The sequence below is a fragment of the Amphibalanus amphitrite genome, unplaced genomic scaffold (genome assembly GCF_019059575.1).
Source record: "Amphibalanus amphitrite isolate SeventyFive unplaced genomic scaffold, NRLGWU_Aamphi_draft 000011F_arrow, whole genome shotgun sequence".
Taxonomy (NCBI): Eukaryota; Metazoa; Arthropoda; class Thecostraca; order Balanomorpha; family Balanidae; genus Amphibalanus; species Amphibalanus amphitrite.
Window position 1 is genome coordinate 86,114 of NW_024881507.1, and position 21,463 is coordinate 107,576.

The 21,463-nt window shown below is 55.9% G+C and overlaps 1 protein-coding gene across 2 annotated transcripts in view; it reads right to left on the reverse strand.

Moving 5' to 3' along the window:
- LOC122381427 (plexin-A2-like) overlaps positions 1-21,463 on the reverse strand; it is a 133,222-nt gene that overhangs the window by 40,624 nt on the left and 71,135 nt on the right. For both annotated transcript variants that reach the window (XM_043365576.1, XM_043365568.1), the window contains exons 5-6: positions 6,898-6,998; positions 407-536 (exon numbers count right to left, since the gene is read on the reverse strand). In XM_043365576.1, the coding sequence (XP_043221511.1) occupies positions 407-536; positions 6,898-6,998 (231 nt within the window). The remainder of the gene's footprint in view (positions 1-406; positions 537-6,897; positions 6,999-21,463) is intronic.

Here is a 21,463-nt window from a genome sequence, read left to right on the forward strand (position 1 = left end):
CAACTTTGATCTGGAAATGTGGAACGTGAGAGATAGGACGATGGAAGGAATGCCAAGGACCAATAATAAACTCGAGGGATGGCACAGGGGGATCCAGTCTATGTTTCAGGGACCTCACCCAAATATCTGGAAATTCGTACGTTGCTTGGGGCAAGAACAAATTTTACAACATGGGGAACTGATCCAAATTCAAGCGGGGGAATTTCGCGAAAAACAGCACAAGCAATATGAATCTCTGAACAAATGTTTTTGGTCATCATTATTGGCAAACAGCAGGGGGGGGGGGGGTCGAACCACTGGAATTTTTAGAAATGTGGCATTTTTAGAAATGTGGAGGGAGCTGTCAGTGGACGATGTCCTCCGGTGACAGAGGTCCCTCCCTCCCGGGGATGTCTCCGGTACTCACCGTTCGCGCAGTGGTAGCCTGCAGCTGGTGAGGATTCACAGACTCGATCGTCGTACACCGGTCCGACTTGTAGTTGATCCAGTAGAGTACGTCCTTGTCGGCGTCCTGGCACCGCGAGCGAACGCTGCACCTGAAACACGGGCAGGTAACCACGGTCATGGAACAGAACGACACATGTGGTGCAACACACATAAAGGTGGCTAGAGAGTAGACTGTTTTTCGCGACACTGGAAATATGGGCTGATCGGTCGCGGGCACGACACACATCCGCTCGACACAAATAGCAGCTCTACATAGATGAGTAAGTCTGAGTGCCTTTTGACTTCCGAGGAGCCTAGCGCTCTTTGAGCGCATGCAATATTTACCGAGCACTCAGCCTTTCAAATACCATCAGAACCTCGCAAAGCCATGTCGCTCCTCCAGTAAAATGCCGTTTGATTTCAGCTCGTCTTTACGTATGCTGAGGGTCGACACTTGACACCTGCATCAGTAGTGTTTAGTGTACTGCAGAAGGTGTCACGACACTTACAGTGTTTATGCGGTGTCACTGCTATACGATGTCACTGGTGTCAGCCGCTGCGTCGGTCTGTGTCAGACGGTGTGTCAATCCGTGTCCCCGGCTCTGACGGCCGTCGTAGATCCCAATTCGAACAGGTCCACATCAATCCGGCTCCGAGTCAGTGACCACGACTGGAGAATCAGTCAGCGTCGTCTGGCTGAGCCACTGAACAGTCGCGACCGCCCACATGCCAATACCAGGAGAACACTCGTGGATCTCGTGACGTCACAATGATCGTCTATGACGTAACACCCATGCTGAGTCTGCCGCCGGCGCGGCGACTTGGAACGTCTGGTAAGTTATCGACACAGGACAACTTACTTACCGCCTTGTAAACAGTGAAGCACTCCCTCCCACTGACCCCGCGAGGTGCCAACACAGGCAGCGTGACGCCCACATACAGGAGGCACACAATCGAGCGGCCGTTCCATTCCTGGTGTGGGAGCGCCGCCTGAACACAATCGCACGTCACCAGGAGCTGTCCAAGAGCTGTCGAAGCCCTGTCGCCGGCTGTCGGAGAACTGTCGAACGCCGCCCCGACAGTGTCGTGCCCCACGTCGCGCCGATGGCAAAGATGCGTCACAACTGTCACAAAGTTGCCGCAGTGGCGGCGCAGCGCGTGCGATTTGATGGCCAGGGTCGCAAGCCGGCCCTGGCGCGACCTCGAGAGGACAGCACGTCAACTTCTCGGAAGCCTTATGCGCAGGACGCTTCATGACGGCACAAAGTGCGAGCCCCGCCCGTCCCGGTCACCGAGGAGTCCTGACACCATGTCAGGCCCAGAAAGTCGCTGCATTAGGTGACACACAAGCATGCATAAATACATACAGACATGCAGACCAAGATTCGCCCGAAGGACAAAGTACCGGGGAGCCCATGCCGTAAGTCATACTCGGCGTGCAGACAGCCTTCGGAGTGAGTGCGGTCTGCAAATTCAGGGACATCCCATAGGACGGGGAGCAGACAATGGGGCGGCAGCAGCGATCACAGTCAGCAGGAGACCGCCGCCATGGCATGGCCTAGGAGAGGTGCCCGAGACAAAGGGTGTCGGTACTGGTGGCGGTGAGCTGGCCGCGCCCACCCCATATTGGACAGAAGTGGGGGATGGTCTACGGATGAGATGAAACGGTGTGGGGGATGATGAGGCCCCAGGATCTTGAGCAATGAAGGGCGCGGCCTCCACTCATAGTCATTGTCATTGCGAGAAGATGTTAGATGACTAGTGCCAGGCGTCGGACATCGCGTGATGGTAACCGTCAAAAATTGTGTTCCACGTCTGGGGTTGCTGATACCGATACTGACGCCAGGTATTGATCCGCCTCCTATCGGCCTCGGTATCTAGTTCTGCAGAATGGGTCACTCCATCACCGCAGCAGGCAGCACGCCGGACAGTAAAGATCAGGTGGCGACGACCTGACCCAGTGAGGGCTCGTCGAACCGGACTGACGATCGACGCCGACCCCTGAAATACGACAGCGTCACCGAGAGCCGATCAGCACATCGAGAACCTGATCAGTCAATTACGAAACGTCCCAAAGCCCTTTCGTGGGGACATGTCGTCAATCAAGAAAATCGCAGCAAAGCCGATAATGTCCCGATTCGATCAAGATTAAAGGCTACCGGGCTGTTCACAGAAGTTAAACAGAAGCGCATCATCTTTGAAGAAGGCGTTCACACGGGCCACATCGCACGGCATGTTTCGTGACCGGCATTTTCTCGTGTTGCCCGAACTGTTGCCCGGCCGGATCGCGTATCACGTCAGGAGCTGGTCGGCCCCTCCGTAAACGTCTGCGCCGCCATCAGATGGACAAATCCCGGCTCAGCCGAAACTTTACCTGGCCGCCGTCTGTTTTACACGACGGCCGCTTAACCAGCACACCTCCATGCATCACTGGGGCGACTTCCGCATCGTCGAGCGGCCCGACAACAGCGTACAGCCCGCGCCGCGATACCCGAGACGATCGGTAAATTAGGGCCGACAGCAGCGGCGACGTGCGGGTCAGCCGGCCGGCCGGCGCGCCACACAATGTCCCCACACCACTCGGCTGCGGTGGGCGGTGCGCGGTGGGACGTCAGACCGGCGCCAGAGCCGGCCGGCCGGCCCGTGTCACCGCCGGACGGCCCTGCCGAGGCACGTCACGCCGCACCGCGCAACACTGGCATGCGCCCACCGCATGTATTATGCATCGTGCTCTCGGCTGGCGATGTTTAAAGCCCCGCCGAGCCGGCGCCGGCCCGTACACCACCGCCGGCGAAAGTGAGGCTGCTTTTATTAGGCCCATTTGGGGCCGGCGTGGTCAACCTATACCCCGGTAAACGAACGTCAGGGTCAAACAAGGGACACATAACACCACACTCCACCGGCATGGCGGTAAAAAATATCCCGCTAGGCTAGCAGCACGGACCACTATCAGCGATCGATGAAAACAACGAGCATTAGCAAACAGTCCAATAAGGACACGATGAGGACAAACTACTCAACTAGGGACAAACTTACCAAATCGAAAGAAACCAATGTATGACTACCTGTCGCGGGTGCGACCCAAATTAAAACTTCCCCAGGATTCCAGACTCATGGATTAGGCTCCTGGCTGGCGGTAAGTAAAGCCTCCCGACTAACCGGTCGGCGGCGGCGCCGACTTTCCGCCCCGCTCGCCGACGTCCTCGCCCCGATCCTCGGCCGCCACCGGCCCAGCCGAATATTAGCATGCAAATACCGCTCGCAAATCCGCCGGAACGGAGCCAGCGCTGAAAACAGCCGAGCCAAAACGGACCCGTCGACATTGGCCTCTCCTTCTGTCCCAGCCGCTGTGTCGGTCGGTTTTCGGTCGAACGGTCGGAAAGAAAGCCAGACGCAGAGACAGACGGTAGAGTGGGTGGCCCCGCGCTTTGTCGTGCTCGTGGGAGGTTCATCACGATTCAGAAACATTGACAGCACATCTGTATGCCCAGCACAAAAATGGAACAACCACCACGACTGTAAAGGGGAGCCTGCATGCTAAGTGGCGGAGGGAAAGTTTGACAAGTGCAAAGACGGTGTGAAGAGTGCTTCGTCCTTGCAGTGTGCAAAATCTACGACATTCCGTCACGCCACGACCTAGTGAGAGGCCACCGCGACACGGAGCTGACCCGACAACCTGCCAGCGGGCCGCTCGTATTTTCTCGTCTAACAACAGGCCGCAACGGCAGCAGGTCCGCAGTGCCAGCCGTGGGCGGAGGCCGCGAGTCGTCCGTCTCCGCCGCGAGCACCGCCAGTGAACCGTGCCTATCCGCCGCGCGCAGCCGGCCACCGCCCATCCCGCCGGCCGGTCGGCACTCACTCAAACCGGCGGAAGGGGCAAACATAATTAGAGCCCTGATTATCCGTCGGTCATAAATTCCCAGTCAAGAGTCGCCGATCGGCGGTCGACCCGGGCGCAGTCGGGCGGAATCCGCCGCCGATAACCGTTCTTCATCTGTCTGCGCCGTCCTCTGATCCGCCCACGGTGCGGGCAGCGGCCTATCGCGCACGGCAGCCCGCTGCCGACTTTGATCCGCCTGCCGCCGGCCCGCGATCCGTCGGCGATTCGCCCACCATCTGTCTGCAATACGCCGACGCTTCTGTCAGGAACGCAGCTATAATGCGCCAAAGGCGTGTTCAGTTCAATCCACTTGACAAAAGAGGTAAACAGCGTCATATAATCTCGCAAACCTACCGTACGGTTCCTTGGAAACCAGCATTTTGGGTGCGATAATGTCTAGCCACTTGTCATGTGGGTTATGAAAAGTTTCGATGGCTGTAGCGATCTATTCGAGGTAATCACAAATGAAGGCAGACTATCTATGTCTCGATTCACTTCTTTACCTCAGCGACCCATGTGTTGAAGCCACATCGCTCTGAACACCTGCAAGGCTGCCTCCGCGACTCAAGAACTCCAAGAGCACGGTCGGCCTCTGCGGACCTCCGGGTCGGCCTCTGCGGACCTCCGGGTCGGCCTCTGCTGAACTCCGCCTCTGAGACATCGGGTGACCGCATTCCGTCTCTGCCCGACTCGGTCGGGGCAGATTGGCGACGGGTGTCCCCTGGGCGGTGGGCGGGTCGCCGGTCGACCGACAAGTCTTCGTACAGCACCGCTGGCAGGCGCCGAGGAATGGGACACACCCACCGGCCCCGCGCGACCTCCGCCGGCCCCTACCGACCGGCCTCGACCCGGCTGGATGGCAGGGCCGTCCCATCGGGACCAGGAGCCCGGTGCGTAGATCTGGACCGACACGACGCCTCTCGGTCGCCCGGCCACAGCACATCTCGAACCGCTCCCCCACGTCCGACGTAAATCACGCTTTGCATAAACGATTGCAGTGACACGCTCGCCTCGATTAAGGGGCAATAGATAAGGCGGCCGGGAGAAAAACGGCGTCCAAAGGTCAGATAGCGTCTCTCCGCTGCAGAGCAGCGCGGCACACAAGGCCGGCGCGACGCGACGCCTCGCGGAGAGGGGCCGCACGGTTGACCGTGGATGCGGAAGGAGTGTTTGCCACAATTAGCCCGCACGATGCACGGGTGTTGGTGTCAGCTCGCCACCGCAGCGGCTCGTGGGGGCCCATCGCGCAAGGCCGACTGTCGGATTAGGCAGATAATTGCTGCATTAAACAGACGGGTCATTATAACCGGGTAGCGGGGGCCGCACGGCACGGCAAGGCACGGCTACGTAATTACTCGGGTTAGAGAGGAAAGGAGAAGAGAGGAAAAGAGAAGATGGGAGAAGAGAGGAAAGCAAAGAGGAGAGCGGAGAGAAGAGGAAAACCTAGGACAAGAGGGGAGAGAAGAATTAGAGAGGACAACAGAGGAGATAAATGAGAGAAAGAGAGAGAGAGAGAGAGAGAGAGAGAGAGAGAGAGAGAGAGAGAGAGAGAGAGAGAGAGAGAGAGAGAGAGAGAGAGAGAGAGAGAGAGAGAGAGAGAGAGAGAGAGAGAGAGAGAGAGAGAGAGAGAGAGGTGTGAAAGACATGATAAACCTTGGTGTGATGATGTACAATGGCCAATATCTCCTCGGCTGCAGCCAGCAGCAGCAGCAGCCATCAATAAACAACCGAATTACGGCGTGTGGTTGATGTGGCACTGCCGACGTAAATAACGCGCAATGGTCACAAATGCTAATTGGCCTGCCGTTAAATCAGCTGATCGGAGGCTCGGGTTGCCGCAGGTAGCCGCCAGTGGCCTCTCGGTGATGGCCGGCTGGCCGCGGACCGGCCGGGTGAGGGCCGCGGACCGTCAGCCAGCACCGGCAGGCCGTAACTGTCCGGGCCGCAGAGTTATCCGCACTGGGTGTCACAGTCAGCCGACGCCGCGGGCCCCAAACCAATCAGCACTAAATTAATCTCGTTATTGGGACCGGCAACTCGGCCTCTGAAAGCCATTTGACGGTGATGGCGGCCGAAAACAACATCATTGGCTTCGTTAATCGAGTGCCCGGGCGAGGCGGAAGAGCCGACGGTAGCAGCCAGCCGAGCGGTGAACGCAACTGTTTCTTCCTAACCCGTTACCGGTCTAGGAACACGCAAGTTGGTTGCATGAGACACCTCGACAGCCGGCAAGGTCATAGCTGAATTGGTCTGTAGAAGGCTGATAAGAAACAAGCGGCTACAAACCCTCCGTGACACCCAGAAGAGGTCAGTTCTGAATGGACATGTGTAGATAAGCCTGAGTGGAACGAGCTTCCACGTGCCGCCCAACATAGCTGACCTATAGCTGCTAGCGGACCCCCGCAGTGTTGCACGATAAGCCATTGTGACGCCAAAGTCAGTGGCAGGGTTGGGCCGTGTAGCGTTGGGACAGCAAAGACGTCCAAGTCGACACACTCGGCGGCCAGCGCACCGCGTCAACCTGTCGGAAAGAACGTGACCACAAGGCGGGGACCTTGCAACACGCCAGGCTATTCACTGTTCCGACTTACTTGTTCTCCAGCGAGCACCAGCCGCAGTAGGGGTCCTTGGCGCCCAGACATTCCCCGCATGTCCTGTACAGGTGACACTCCTGCACCTTCACCTTGGAAACCTGCAAAGACAAGAGGCGCAGTGTCAAACGGACAGCCACATACCGTAATTTACAGCCAGAACATACATCACAACTGTAGAATCTCTGTAAGAACACGCTGGATTTCGCCAGTGTTTTCCGGTGAAAGCTCTTTGCAAAAACGTTTTACTCTTGTGACAAAAACGCTATTTCTACTTTACCACAGTGGCAAATGCACATTTGGCATATCATCGAACCTAGCCTGGCCATTTGAGAGCTGGGCGGCTTAAGGCTGCGATTTTTCAGCTGGGTGACAGAGGCTCCGTCGGAATTCAAACGGCCTACTCAGTCGCCGCCAGTTGGCCACTGGAATCGCAGGGACTTCACCTCTACCACAGTCGGTCACCGGAACTGTAACGGCCCCAACTCCGCCCCAGGACTACCGCTGACCCGACATCACATACTGCCACAGGCGTCAGAGCGAGCTGCGCCTCTACGCCGGGGTGTTCCCTGCTGTCAAAGGAACACTGGCGCACCCCCATCGATCGCCACTGAGGAACCACGAGAGCCCGGTCTCCGGTCTCCCGTCCGGGCGCACACCCTTCTCCACCAGCCATTTCACAGCCGTTGGAGTTCGATGACAGCTGGATGGCTCTCATCACAGGCCCCGAAAACGCAAAAATAATTCATGCGCGACATTTATGGCCCAGGGAAAAAGGCTCGCCCGTCGCAAAATCGATGTCCGTAAATTCACTCTGGCGCACGCCCCAGCGCCCAGCTGACAGCACGAACTATGCTGGAAAGTTACGATGATCATGATCAGTACCGCGGCGAATTCTATTCTAACGCCCACAGTCGAACAGATGGCGTCAGTGAAAGTTGCGCGGGCGTAGTTGTAACATAACACACCACTTACATAGCACATCAACGCTTTCTGACCTCATGTCCCCGTACAGATTTGCATCCAGATGCTCTTGGAGGACGGGTGAGCGAGCCGATCGAAGCTCTCCACGCTGGGGCGGGCCGGGACGGTCCGTAAATCACCCAGACACCCGGTCTCTCAGGTGGCCAGGTTATGAAGCCGGCTATGTAACGAATGGTCCAACTATCGAGCCGGTTCGCCGGCCGGTCGGCCTGATTGCCGAGCCAGTCAGAGGGCCGACCTTTGGCGCTGAGATATGCAAACTGAGCTGAGCGAGAGTGAGGTCTTCACCAGAAAATTGGGTACGACCTGCGGACGTGGAGCCATGGAGCTACGAGGTAAGGAGCCACGCAGTCACGCACCTGCAGACAGAGCTGAGGACCGCCAACCGGATCACAGAGCGCGCCGTCGGCCCCGACGACCGACGATTGATGATCGCTCAGGTGATCGCCTGCCCCCATCAGCAACAGCCCGGCGCGATAATGAAATGGCTCACAGTCAGCCGAGAGGAAGCAGATTTAGCCGATGGGACTCTCTTCCCTCCTGCAATCACCATCTTTTTAGACGAAGAAGCCTTTGTCTCAGCTTCGGCGTTCATAAAAATAACAAAGAGCCTCTTTGGTTCCCAAGCAGTGACATAACGCCTCCACGGATATCCCGTCTCGTAGGTTTCATTCCGCGTCGTCTGCCGCCGTTTCTGAGAGCTGGCGACATTACCCCGGGGTCCCGCGGTCCCCGCCGCAGTTCCCTCCGTCCCCGCCAACTCCCGGCAGGTCCGTTCAGCCGCCGCCATCGGCTTAGCAGGACCAGCTCCGGAGGCGCCGGGCTCTCCCTGACGTGCTCTAACTCGGCACGGCGGCGCCATTTACGGCCAAATCCCCCGGCACATAAACAGTTTCATTCTATCGCCATCATCGCGCAGTCGTCTCCCTGCGAGGTGCATCTGCTCCGAGCACCATCGCCCCGAGCACAGGGCCCTCGGAGCAGCCAACGGGGTCGATTTCAGTCGGGACACAGGGGCGTCCTCAGCCGAAACTCCATAAAACGACACACGCTCGCGGAAATGAGCCACCTTTTTCAATTCGCGACGATTCCATCTGCATAAATCGATGACAAAATAATAAAGGACAGAAGAGAGCTGGGAGCAAACTCAAGACAAAAACTCCAGAAGATGAAAGACGGACCGCGTCCGGCAGCACATCCCTCCGGGCGGTCGGGCGCTCCTCAGCCGCCAATGACTCCCTGCTGTCGGCGGTGGCAGCCATCACTCTGCCCCTCCCCCTCCCCTCAGCCCGGGACGGACCATTATCTTTCTGCGGCACGAGTGCCGTAATGGTAAGTTGGCAGCAACAGAGGGCGGAGCCGGCCGGCTGATCCAACAGAGTGGCCGGCGCGAGTCGGACGAGTCATTGCCGCTCCGCTGGAGGCAATGACTCTGCCCGACACCCGGGCGGCGGCGGTCGGTGCGGGGGCGGGGGGGGGGGCAGCGGATGGGGCGTGGCCGGCGGCTAATAACCCGTCGCTCGGACGGCCGCCCTGACAGCGTGACAACGCCAACGACGGCCAACATGGGTTCCACCTCGAAATGAATCCGAGCCCACCGCGCTGCTACGATCTAACTCAATCGTACACCCTTCCAATATAAGTTTACATGAGTCGCATTGAAACTCGCCGAGCTCGATTGACACAATGCACCCGGTGAGTAGATAGGAATTCGCGGAATGCAAACAGGATCTCTGGCGGTCACAGGGTCGGGGCTGGCCCCCACCCACCCCACCGTGGGAGAGTTGGTTGGGCCGGGCTGCGCACGGTTCCAGTCGGGCTGAGCGGACACCTTGGTCAGTCAGGGCGGGTCTAGCGGCTTCCACGTCAGTCACAGACCGCTGAGAGCGCAGGTAAGTCGACTCATGACCATGCTGTTTCCCCTGGTCACCCAAAGCTAATCCTTTCCGCAACACTAGCTAGCCACACTGGCAACAAGACTGGCTAGCCGCTCCCCCGACAGGCTTGGACACCCCGCCGTACTCCACGGCCATGCCGGTCGGAACCGCTGGCTCAAGCATGCAACAGGGCGGCATTTTAGTGGATTCGCAGATATTTCCTGCAGTTTAAGCTGTATCCAATGAAAAACAGTCCAGGCGAAAAATCGCCGTGCATGGGCGGCTGTAAGTCGGTCCAATCACCAAAATCGCGGCCCGGTGCCATCAGTACGCGGAAACACGGCCGAGGTTGTGCAATACTGCGGGCGTAAAAACGGAGCCAACGATATGAGACCCGATAAAACTGTGCTAAAGCTTGCTTTAAATTCCTTTACGCGACAAAGATGGCGAGTGGCGACGGGTAAAATGCAGCATGCAGGAGCGTCAGGCGATGAATGCGCGAGAAACTGTCCTTGGCCTGAATCAGGTGACAACGGGGTCACATAAACAATAGCATGTGTTCTTATACCGGCGCCCAGGCGGCATCTGTGGACTGTAGATAGGCTAGGTCCCTAACGACGCGGCGACACCGTTCCCCAAGTGTCTGCGGTGCACTTATTTGTTTTACCACGCAAACATGACGACTTGAACGGACAAAAACGTCTAGGGCCGGGGGCGACCTCCGCGCCCCTCGCGGCGGTAGGTGTAACTAGCCGGCAACTTTTCTGCCACCTCCTAGGGGTTCTGCTCTTCCGGGACGCGGGCGGACCCGTCTCATCTATCTCGATTAGGTTAATTGATGAACAAGAGGCTGCGGCCGGGCGGCATGAGAGGCCCCGCCGCCGAGGTCCCCCGAGGTCCCACGCGGCGGAACCGCCGCCCACCGCCCTCGCCCCCCAGGGGCCCTGTCTGCATCATCATTATTCACCAACTCCACCACGCTGCGAGCTGTCAAATCAGCCAAGGTCGTCTCCTGCACCACGCGTAGGTACGGACAGTCCGGTGGGCGGTGACATCCCATTTCCCAGGTCCAGCATTTCTAACTGCCGCGCCGCTGCCGCCAGACGACCCTCCCAAACCGTGCAGTGTGGAGCTCACGCTAAAGTAACGTGGCAGCCACCGGGGAGCCTCACTTCCGGGAAGTTGGGCGTACTTCCGGGCGGCATTCTCCAGGGAGAGCGGCCGCCGCGCTTCGTTGCCGAGGCACGACACCTGTGTCTTGGCGCGGGAGGGCCCTGGAGACGGTGGAGAGGCGGGATATGAGCAGAACTCTTCTGGATGTGGTCTAGACGGGGACATCAGCGAGCAAGTGCTGATACTAACATGACTATCGATATGAGCGAGAAGACTAGTTCCATCGTGGTGCTGGTTTGCAGTTATGTGAGCCGCAGTTTGAGCACAATCGGTGGTCGATGTTCAAGTCGAGACCGGAACGGACGTTCGAGCGTTTATTTCCGACATGCAGGCCGCGTGGCAGAACGCGACACAGCATTTTGTGCCGGTGTGATGGCGACGGGCCACCGGGCGAGGCCTGCCCGGCACCGACCACCGACTGAGCTGAGAGGACCTCCAGACCACCCGGCGGTCCGCAGACCACCAGACCAGACCGGACCAGACCACAGACCACCGGCGCAGGGCGATCGATCCGGCGCGCTCGGCGGCAGACCCGGCTCCGCCAGCTGACAGGTCGCGCCGCGGCCGTGTCCGAGCCGAAAGCCATAACTATTAATTTAACGACATCCGTTGCGATCCTGGCCAAATAGACGACGACATAAGCTTCGGACTGGGCCCAGGACAATGGCTGCTACCGCTCCGCGCCGCGTGACCCGAGCGCCGCACATTGTTTCTCAGGTAGTGCCGGTGGCGGCGTTATTTCAGGACTGCAAAGCCCACTTCACAAAAACTCGCGGCGTCATCCACTTTTGCGATCTTTCACATCGTTCCGAGGCGTAAAACTTTCAGTTGGAGGTGTGTTCTGGCTGGCAGAAATTCAGTACAAAAACAAGTCGTAATTCTTGGCAGGAGCAGCCAGGAATCATCACCGACGCCGCCCTCCCTGAGGAGCCCGGCACGCGCCGCAAAAACACGGCCCGCCGCGCCACGTTTGTCGATGTTGCGCCAGAATGGCCGAGATTATTGCCGCCGCAACACCGCGCAGGGTAAGGTGTTTTTACGTTGTTCTGTTTCAGTTTTCTCGCTCCTTGCCACGGCGTTAGTTTGTCTCCGTGGCTGACTCGTTATGAAAACGCCACGGTTCCAGAATCCACCGTTAAAAATGGGTTCACGTTAATGTGCCATTATGTCTCGGTGCGCCGGCGAGCACGCGCGTTCCCACGGGGCTTCAGTAAACGTCGGGTTAAATTTGTGAAAAATGTCGGGGCGGAGCGGCGCCGCACGGCCGGAGGGCAAACAGGTCCTCTCGCCACTCTCCCTCCCTCCCTCTCCCCACACTCCAGCCTGATAAAAGGCCTGTTGCTCGCAGCGTGGCGCCGTCGGGGCGACAAACACAAATCCCGGATTGAATCAGAGCAGAGCTCGCGACCCAAATGGAAGAGCCTATTGAGTATCTCTCCACTTTCCGCTGCAAGCGGTCAGCGGAGGTAGGCCGGCGGCGGCGTGGCGCTGCGCCGGGGCTGACAGGTGACTGCCGAACGTCGCAGGCTCCTCGTTAAGAAGTTCCCGCACGAGCCCAGCGGACGTCACCGTCGTCAGCACGCCACCGCATACCGGCGCCAACAGCGCTAACACGTTAGATTAAAACAGTAGCCGGCACGAACACAGGGAATGCAAGTGGCGTCATATCCGACTTAAAGGCCAGATATGATCGAAGAGAAAGTTGCTCAAAGCAAATCCATGTAGGTACTTCTCTCCTTTCCGAAGTGGCTTGCCCGGCAAAGTGGGGGACCGTGTAGCAGACACCGAAATGGGAAAGGTCAGACCCACAACTGAGTGATTTCTATTACAAAACGCGGAACCAAACGCCTATGGAGATTGACCGCTGAGAGTCGCGATACCTGCATGTTTTAGCTCTCCTTCAGACCGTCACTGCCTCGCGGTACGTTTGCATGGTTTTGCCGCACCCATCAGCCCGCTCCATGCCTTCACGTCTGTCTCTTTGTTTACAGACTGAATACCAGGAGTGGTGAGCAGTAGCACGGAACAACTCTCCTCCAGCTGCCGGTTGAACTCTCACTCATTGTCACGGATATGTCGGTTGCAGTTTGACCACCTGTATGAGTGAGCTGGATGGTTGATTGCTAGTCAGAACTCCATGAGCACAGTTCATGCTGATTGCGACGTTGAAACTCATCAGATGGCAGCGTTTCACAGCCACCACGTCTTTCCAGAGACACTCTGCCGTTGACAGCACATAATTTCACGCTACGCATCTTTTATTACGCCAGTCCGAAAGTACAACCAACCGGGACAGAATCAAGCAGACATGTGCTTGGATCCGGGAAAATGGATCTGAGATCCGATCCCATGGATCCCGATCCGAGATCCATTCAGATCATAGATCCAATCCCTCAATTTTGTCGAGAGATCTACTGGGATCATAGATCTGACCCTTCAATTTTGTCGATAGATCCACTCGGATCATAGATCTGGCTCCCCAATTTTGTCGTGAGATCCAATGGGATCATAGCTCAAAGGCGCACAAAATGTTTAAACTTTCTTGCATAAAGAAGTTATAAATACCAAAGTATGGTTAGAAACAAACAATCTTATACAAAGGCCATATTAGTAAAGGGCATCTAGTTACATTATACAGAATATAAAATAAAGAAGGCTCATGATGGTCACAACTTGAGTGAATTGAGTGACATGAAGATTGTTCACATACCAACAGAAAAGCTTGCATTAACAATTAAGATACAGGTAAGTAATGACTAATGAAGAATACATTACTAGGTACATCACAATTAATGTTGGAATCTACATAATGATAAGACAATCTTGCATTAGACAACCATGAGACTTTCCAGCTAACACAATTGATTGATAAAGAATAAAAGATGATATTGACACCTGTGGCTTGGCTAGGTAAAGGTATTTCAATCTATTGAAACTAACATTTGATAAAATAAACTGAGATATCAACAAAAGTATAAAAATATTCAATAGCCTGGGGAACACGCTGGGGAAGCGAAATATCAATTGTAATAGCCTTGGATATATACCGTAAAATGATTATTCAGTCTCTAAATAGAACTGGTGACGTCATTTCAAATAACAAATGAGCTAAGTGTTCTACTTTTGAGTATAATGATAATAAATAAAAAATCAAACTGGAAATTCAAAAGTCTGTTTTCTTTTCTTCAAAATAATGTTCATTTTTTCTGCCTGACATAATTTGACGTTATGATTGTTCGTGAATATCATCTTTGTAGCGTTGAATTTAATGACGTAAACGTAAGCTGACATGGTATTACATAGCCCTTGAGCGGTAGACATTCATTGCGCGAGTGCTACAATTGCGCCTTGCATCTTTTTTTATTCACTTTTCAAAAAATCACAATAACTTACGTCATTAGTCCGAAGGGCCTATAACGGGGAACCTTTTGGAGTCATTACGGTTTTAGTCAGATTAAGATTTTTCATTGGTCAAACGATAATGACGTAATAAAGCAATATTACCAAAACGTGAGCTGTGAATTTCGTTTGTCGTTTTTGGGAGGCTCTCTCATTACGACAGCAGCATGGCACCGCACTTGGCACGGTCGCACGGTGCCAAAGTAGGTAATCTGAAGAAGTTAATGCCTCTTTTGAACTTGGAATTTTATTAGGAAAGTATTAGAGGTTGGTTGCTACTCTTTCTCTTACTAAATCGAAATTGGGTTTTCATACCTGGTAGAATAAGTGGATTGTTGGATTATTTTGAGCAAGACTGACCTATTTGGCTTCCAGGTTTGATTTCCCAACATCTGTCCATAGGCGGCGGAACGGGAGGGGGGGGGGGGTGGCACCAGGGCACCGTGCCCCCCATAGATTTGTGCATTTTAACATTAGCCCTACTGGTGTTGCATGGAAAGAATGGGACCAAAAGTCTGCAGTGCCCCGCCGCCACTGCATCTGTCAGTACTGTTTGTTCATTGAATTAAAGTGGCTGTAGCTTGTTGATATGATTGTCATCAGTGCTGTCATGAAAAAGGTACAATTGGTCACAAAAAGTAGCAATGTGCATGTTCTTGGTTTATTTTAAATGTAGTACAAATGTTCTTCATTTAAAGTCAAATTTATTGATGATACTTAATGATTGCAACTGGTCATATTCTTAACCATGTCCACAAGTGCCAATTCTAAATTGTATTGCATTGTAAGGTGTACAATTATGTAGGATAAGGGTTTCATTGGCTACATCTTGTCGTGAGATCCATACAGATCATAGGCCCTCCACAAATTTTTGCCCGCTGGATCCACAGAGATCATAGATCCGACCCCTAAATTTTGTCGAGAGATCCATTCAGATCATAGATCTGACCCCTGAATTTTGTCGAGAGATCCACTCAGATCATAGATCCAACCCCTGTTTTTTGCCGAGAGATCCACTGAGATCATAGATCCAGCTCTCGGATCCATGCACATGTCTGGAATCAAGTGACCGCGCCATGCCTGTCAACGCGGTGCCATCGAACGTAGCGGCAGCGTCAAGTTGGCCGCTCGGCAAGCAAACTACCGCGCTTGACTCAAACTCGAGGCAACTCCATCAACCTGATTGGCGAGGCGCCGATGGGCGGTCGTGCTCGATCGGCGAACCTGTCCAACTTCGGGCCAGCCCTCGACCTGACCTGATCTGACCGGACTGCGCCTGGACGCCAGTGCGGCCCAGCCGAGCTAACTTCAGGGAGCTCTTTTCTGCGAATCTCAAACTGCCGACAATTGGTACCGGAAGCCAGAAATGACGTAAATGTAAAGCTCGAGTGGCGTATGGAGTCATGGACTATCGGACGCTCGTAGTTGACAAAGAAGCAGTTGATTCCGAGTACATCACGTATGCAATAGCTTTCATCGTAAACATTCTTGAACTATAAATAGCCTGGTACAACGTCATTGTTAAGTTCATACGTGACGTCAACAATTCAAGCATATCAAAATGGTCATCGGTCAACAAGGTAGGCGGCTGGGCGCCTTGATAGCGAGCCGATCGATAAAAGCGGAAGCCGCCCACGTCACCCCTCTAGGTACTATTTGTGACCTCACACTAAGAAAGCCGTCACTCGTGCTCGGTCGGGTGTGACTTTCGTCTCGCTCTCCTGACCTGCCTGACCTTCTGCCGCGACCAACGAGCCGAAATTGACCCCCAACCTCGACGGTAGTGCCGCCTACTTCCGGTCGGGAACTGCCGCCAGGTAGGGCTCGGTCCGCCCGGCGGCGGCGGCGGGGGCGAGGGCGAGGGCGGGGGCGGGGGCGGGGGCGGTGAATACTCCTGGCAGCGACAGGCGCTCGCCAGAGACCCCAGGGCGTCAGTTATACCCACACACAGCGCCCGAACCAGTCACTGAAGCTGCGGCTACCGTGGAACGTGCGTGTCCGTATGTTGTTAGGCCTGTCCGGTCACTGACGCAGCTTGACGCCGTTAATGAATGCGCCGCCGCGGTCAGCGCGCAGTATATCTGGATCGGCGACAGGGCGCCGCGTCCCGCGGCGAAACGCGGGCAATCGAAGACGCCTGCCGCTCGTAGGCTATGTTTCGAGGCCTGCAAGTGTCCGTGCAGGCTGTTATTTATGGTTACAACCAGCCACAACCAGCCACAGCGAGGCTTACGCAAATGTCGGTCCAGCGGCCGGGAGGCGCGGACAGACGTCCAGAAGTATGGCGCAGACCGGTGTAATACATAACACCGTGCATATCTAATCTATTATCTGGGGCGTCAGTCGTTGGGCTCACAGAAAGCCTGGGCGTAATTTGCGCCCGGCGCCGGGACCGGCGGGCTTTCCGTATATATTCTGAGAGCTGCTCGTTCTGGGAAAGTTCTGCCGGACGACGCCCGCGGGAGCAATCCCATCCGGAGACTTTTGGGGCGTCAATCGTCCGTCTCAGCGCCATACGCTCGTGCATCACCTCCGAGCCCTGAACGGCGATCAGAGTCGCCGCCCGGCAGCCCACAATTCATCCGGCTGCAGTGTCTTGTTCACGGAAACGCGTCGACCTGCGCTCTTGGGAGCGCTGCAGGAACCAGCGCGAGGTAAAAGGGCTGAGCAGGGACGCTGAAACTGCGCGCCGCACAGGGCGGAGATTATGCATGAAGTGCTGGCGCCGAAGCCGTCTGTCAACATGCGATATGCTCAGTTTCGTCCCCACCACCGTCGCCGCCAAGACAGATCGCTCGCCTGTTGAGTGGCCGCGACAGGTAGCTCGCCGGGTCCGCGCTGCCGATCGCCTCCGAGACACATACAATCGCCTGCGCGCGACACCTACGATCACCACCGAGACAGACACGATCGCGCTCGGCGACACGGGTCGTCACTTGGCGCGACGCAGACAGACAGCTATCAGCAACCCCAACGGCGGCAGCAGACCCCAGCTCAGAGACGGATAGTGCCGCCGCAGCCTCCTTCAAAATGACCCGCTGCTGTAGCGGCTGCTGTAGTGGCAGCGGCTGTCGTGGTGCCCAGACATTTCCATATAGCCGGGTCGGGCTGCACGCGCCGGCAGCTGCCGACTCGGCCGGCCCTCGGGCGGCCCGCGCGCTCGTCTCCACCGTCGCTGTTCCTCCCAGGTAGGCCAATCAATACGGCAGGCAGCCGGACCGCGCCGGCTGCAGAATGCATACACCCGCACAGATTGCATGCATTCCTGCAGAGCGGCGGATGACTACACCTGTTTATGTGGCTGCACGGCTCCGGCGGCGGCGGCGAGCGACGCCTGGCGCAGAGTCGATAGCGACACAGATGAGGATGACTTATGCCGGGAATTGAAGCCCGGATCGGCTCGGCTCGGCCCGGGACGCGCCCGGAACCGTTCTCGGTTGGAGCTCAGACGAAGCGTTGGATTTAATCTGCGTGCAGGATGGAACTCGAGCGTGCTGTGCCGCGAAGCAGGGCTGTTCCCTGGTTCGGTGGAGGCTCGTGAGCCGGCAGGGTGTGGCAGTCACGAAGAGTGCCGAGGTTCACGGTAGCGCCGTCCGTCCATTCATAGCAGCGAGCCATGAAACAGGCGGGACGCGTCACGAAACACCAGTAGCGCTCCACGAAACATTGGACAACGGCATTAAAGGCAGCGGCATGTAAAACAGACTGCGTCACCTCCCAACATGACCAGACCCAAACACCTTCAGTGTTCGCTAAAGTACGCTGACGGCGCCGCACCTCCGCGTCAACCTGCTCCAGTGTCACGACAGTGATGTAACCACTGCATCATAGCGACATCAGCAACAGTTGACACGCCACGATGAATACGAACCAGCCAAGCCACAAAGGCGTAACATCGCAATGAGGTCATCGCATTTGCCTTCGAACGTCGTGGTATCCAAGCGCCTTTTTCAGTCAGACAGGAGTGTGATTGTCGTATACGGTGGCAGACTCCAGTGATGTGGCTGGAGAGCAAATCAGTGTACTGACCATTGACCAGTAACGCCACCGAATCACACTCAGACTATCCAAGTTTCAGCAGTAAATCCGCTCCCTGCAGTGGCAATCTGACCTCACTAGGCTTTCAGACGCTGAAAAAAGCAGACCTCGACGAGTTTTTGCTGTCCGCGTAACGGAAGATGGGTCGTATTACAACTCCCAGATGCATCGACCGACCAAGTTTGTTCCGCCTGGGAGCTTCAATATGGCCAGCGTAGGGGAGGTTTATTTTATCGACACCGTGGCTTGGGTTCCAATAAATCCCGGGGGAGGCCGCTCCTGACAGCAACACACGTCCGACAACACCAGAGCGCCGCAAACTTTGGCCAAATACGTCGGCGCAGCAGATATTACGACCGGGAATGGCCGCCACCCCAGTCTGACGATCGCTCCCCACTAGACGTGCGTCCATCCGGCAGAAATTAGCCCCCGGCGCCGCTGCCTTCCGCCGTCAGAGCTAAGCACTGTCGATGGCCGCCACCGTCTGCCGACGGAAATGATTGCCGCAGGCTTCCGGCGCGACGAAAACAATTTCGTCGTCGGCAGGTGAGACCCGGCCGCTCGTCGTTCCCGGCGCCGCCGGCCCATTAACGGCAACGACGGCAGGGAGCGTCCGGAGAGGTCGTTTCGGAGACGGCGAGTTCAGACGGGGCGAGAGGGGACGTCGATGGCGACCGATAGCACCGGTCGATGAGGAACGACGATCTCAAAACGAGCATCAGACATCCCAGGCAATCTTGAGAGAAGTTTCGGGAAGCGTGGACTTCCTGAAGTGAAACCAAACGAATATTGGAATGCTTCGCAGACGTGCCGGTTAAACAAAAGTGTTTGATAAGGTGGTAGCGTATGCTTGGCGTGAGATGCGGTATGCAGCTTGTATTGTCACTCCAGGCAGCCGTGTTCCTGAGGAATTCCGAAAGTATGTTCCTCTTCAGCCATCGTTGAAAGGGAAAAGATACATTGTCTAATACGAGTGAATGAAATTTGCAGCTGGCATCAAAAAGACGCTTTTTGGTTGGTTACATAACAGCTCGGAACATAATCAAATACCGTAATGCTTTACTCATTCCAGCGGAAAATGTTGAGCACTTGCAGGAATCCCGGAATAACAGTGGCGGGGGCGGGTGCCATTCGCCAGCGGCGGCGGCGTAATTTCTGTAGGTCGTAATTCCACGCCAGCGCTGACACTGGGACGTTATCAGCGCGAGCAGTGCTGCCCGCGTCACTGGCGTATGGGCGTGAGTAAGGACGCCGAGGGATTGAAGTGCGACTTGCACTGGCACGAGCTGGCAAGTGTCGATATGACGTGTTTAATACGGCACTGTGATTCACTGTTAAACTGGCAGCAAAAGAAATGTAAGCGTGTCAATGGAACGATGTATGGCAGCAGCAAAGGTGATAATGGATGGATCACGTGTTGTATTATGCAAGTAACGCCGGCCGAGTAATGTCAGCGATGAATGCGATCTGCATAATCATGGCATGTGCCAGGTGTCGGAATTGTCAACGGGTGATATGACATACGTTGTCACATCGCTAGTCACGAGGCCCGTGTCTGAAAAGTTCACCAACTCATCTCGAGGGAGGGCACCACCTGAAATTGACTTTCGACCTGGCTGCCGAGCCGAGGCGACGCTCGTGCCCGGTGCCTCCGTCCGGTAAATCAGAGACGGATACGGGCAGGCGCCTCCGGCCATCGCCCAACGCCATATAGGACACCAACTTGGATGGATTCAGCCCCAAATGGCTGATTTTATACTGGAACATGATGGTTCCGTGGCGCCTGGAAGAGATGTGGCCATCAGTAAGTTCAGCCACACACCGTGAAACTAATGTTGAACGTAAAGAAGGAAGAATAATTGCCCATCTTGCTCGATCTCCGTCAGTGAGAGGGCAAAATAGGCGGCTAAAACAGTGCGGAAGTCAGTTACCTCACAGCAAGGTCGTACCTAGGAGGCAATAGCCTGTCGCCATTGAGAGGGAGCACGTCGTTAACATTCACTCCAGCGTTAATCGATTGTCTGACTTCAATCGGCGACTGTTCTGCACTCGATCAGCGAGCGGCGACGTCTGGAGAGACCGTAAACCGAGTAACGAGCCGCACGGCCGGGCTCATTTCCACGCTACATTGGCAAGCGATACATGCAGTATTCTCCAGAGAGGTGCAGCATAGCACCAAAATGGCACACCTCGTAGCGAAGACGCACGTCTGGTCGCGACTGCAATCTGTGTAAACCTCCAGGCTATTCCCCGATGCGTCCAACTGTTTTGGAGGCGGCTCGTTGGCGTGCCACGAGTTCCAGCACGTTGAGCGGCACCCGGGAGGGCCACCGGACGCGTGACCCACCCATCACGCACCGGCCTTGCCACGGTCCCGCGGCGACCGCGGAGTTCCAAAAGCTCCACGGCGCCCTACAGGTGCCGGCCCTGGGTGGCCTGGGAGCTTCAAGTCCGTTGAGGTAAACCCTCGTGACTGCCGCTGGTCATCATCTATAGACATTTCCTTCGTCATATAGACACATAACCAATTCAGTTAAACTATGCACGATTTCGGAGGACGTCTTTATGTCCCATAGCTTCCAATTCCACCTGAAACTGCTCGGATCCCAGATTGGGGTACCCACTGAAGTCACGTAGCCTATCATCTCTGCATTGGATCACCGAAGATAAGTGGGATGCATCCCGCGCGCCGTCAGGGAGCCTTTGTCTCGAGCCATCCAATCGCACTCTGTAGCCGAAGGAGCCAGCCCTATATCCGCGCCAGCGCGTAATCCTGCGCGAAATGACGCCCCGCTGAGTGACAAGGGCGATCCACATACACCGATGGAGATGAGGATTTAACACCACACCGGTGCATCGGCCACTCAGCCGAGCCGAGACCGAATCTGGAATTGCGGCTCGGGTTTCTGGAAAGCCTCCGTTTCCCAGAATCCCGCCATAAAGCTACGTCAATAAATTGACTCTGACGGGAAGTGTCATGCAACCATCATGAGGAACGTCACGGGTGGAATGGCAGAAATGTCTCAACGTCAGCGTCAATGTCCGGCCATCGTGCCCCGACCGCGGCACCAGAGAGTCAATATTGAGCCAGCGTC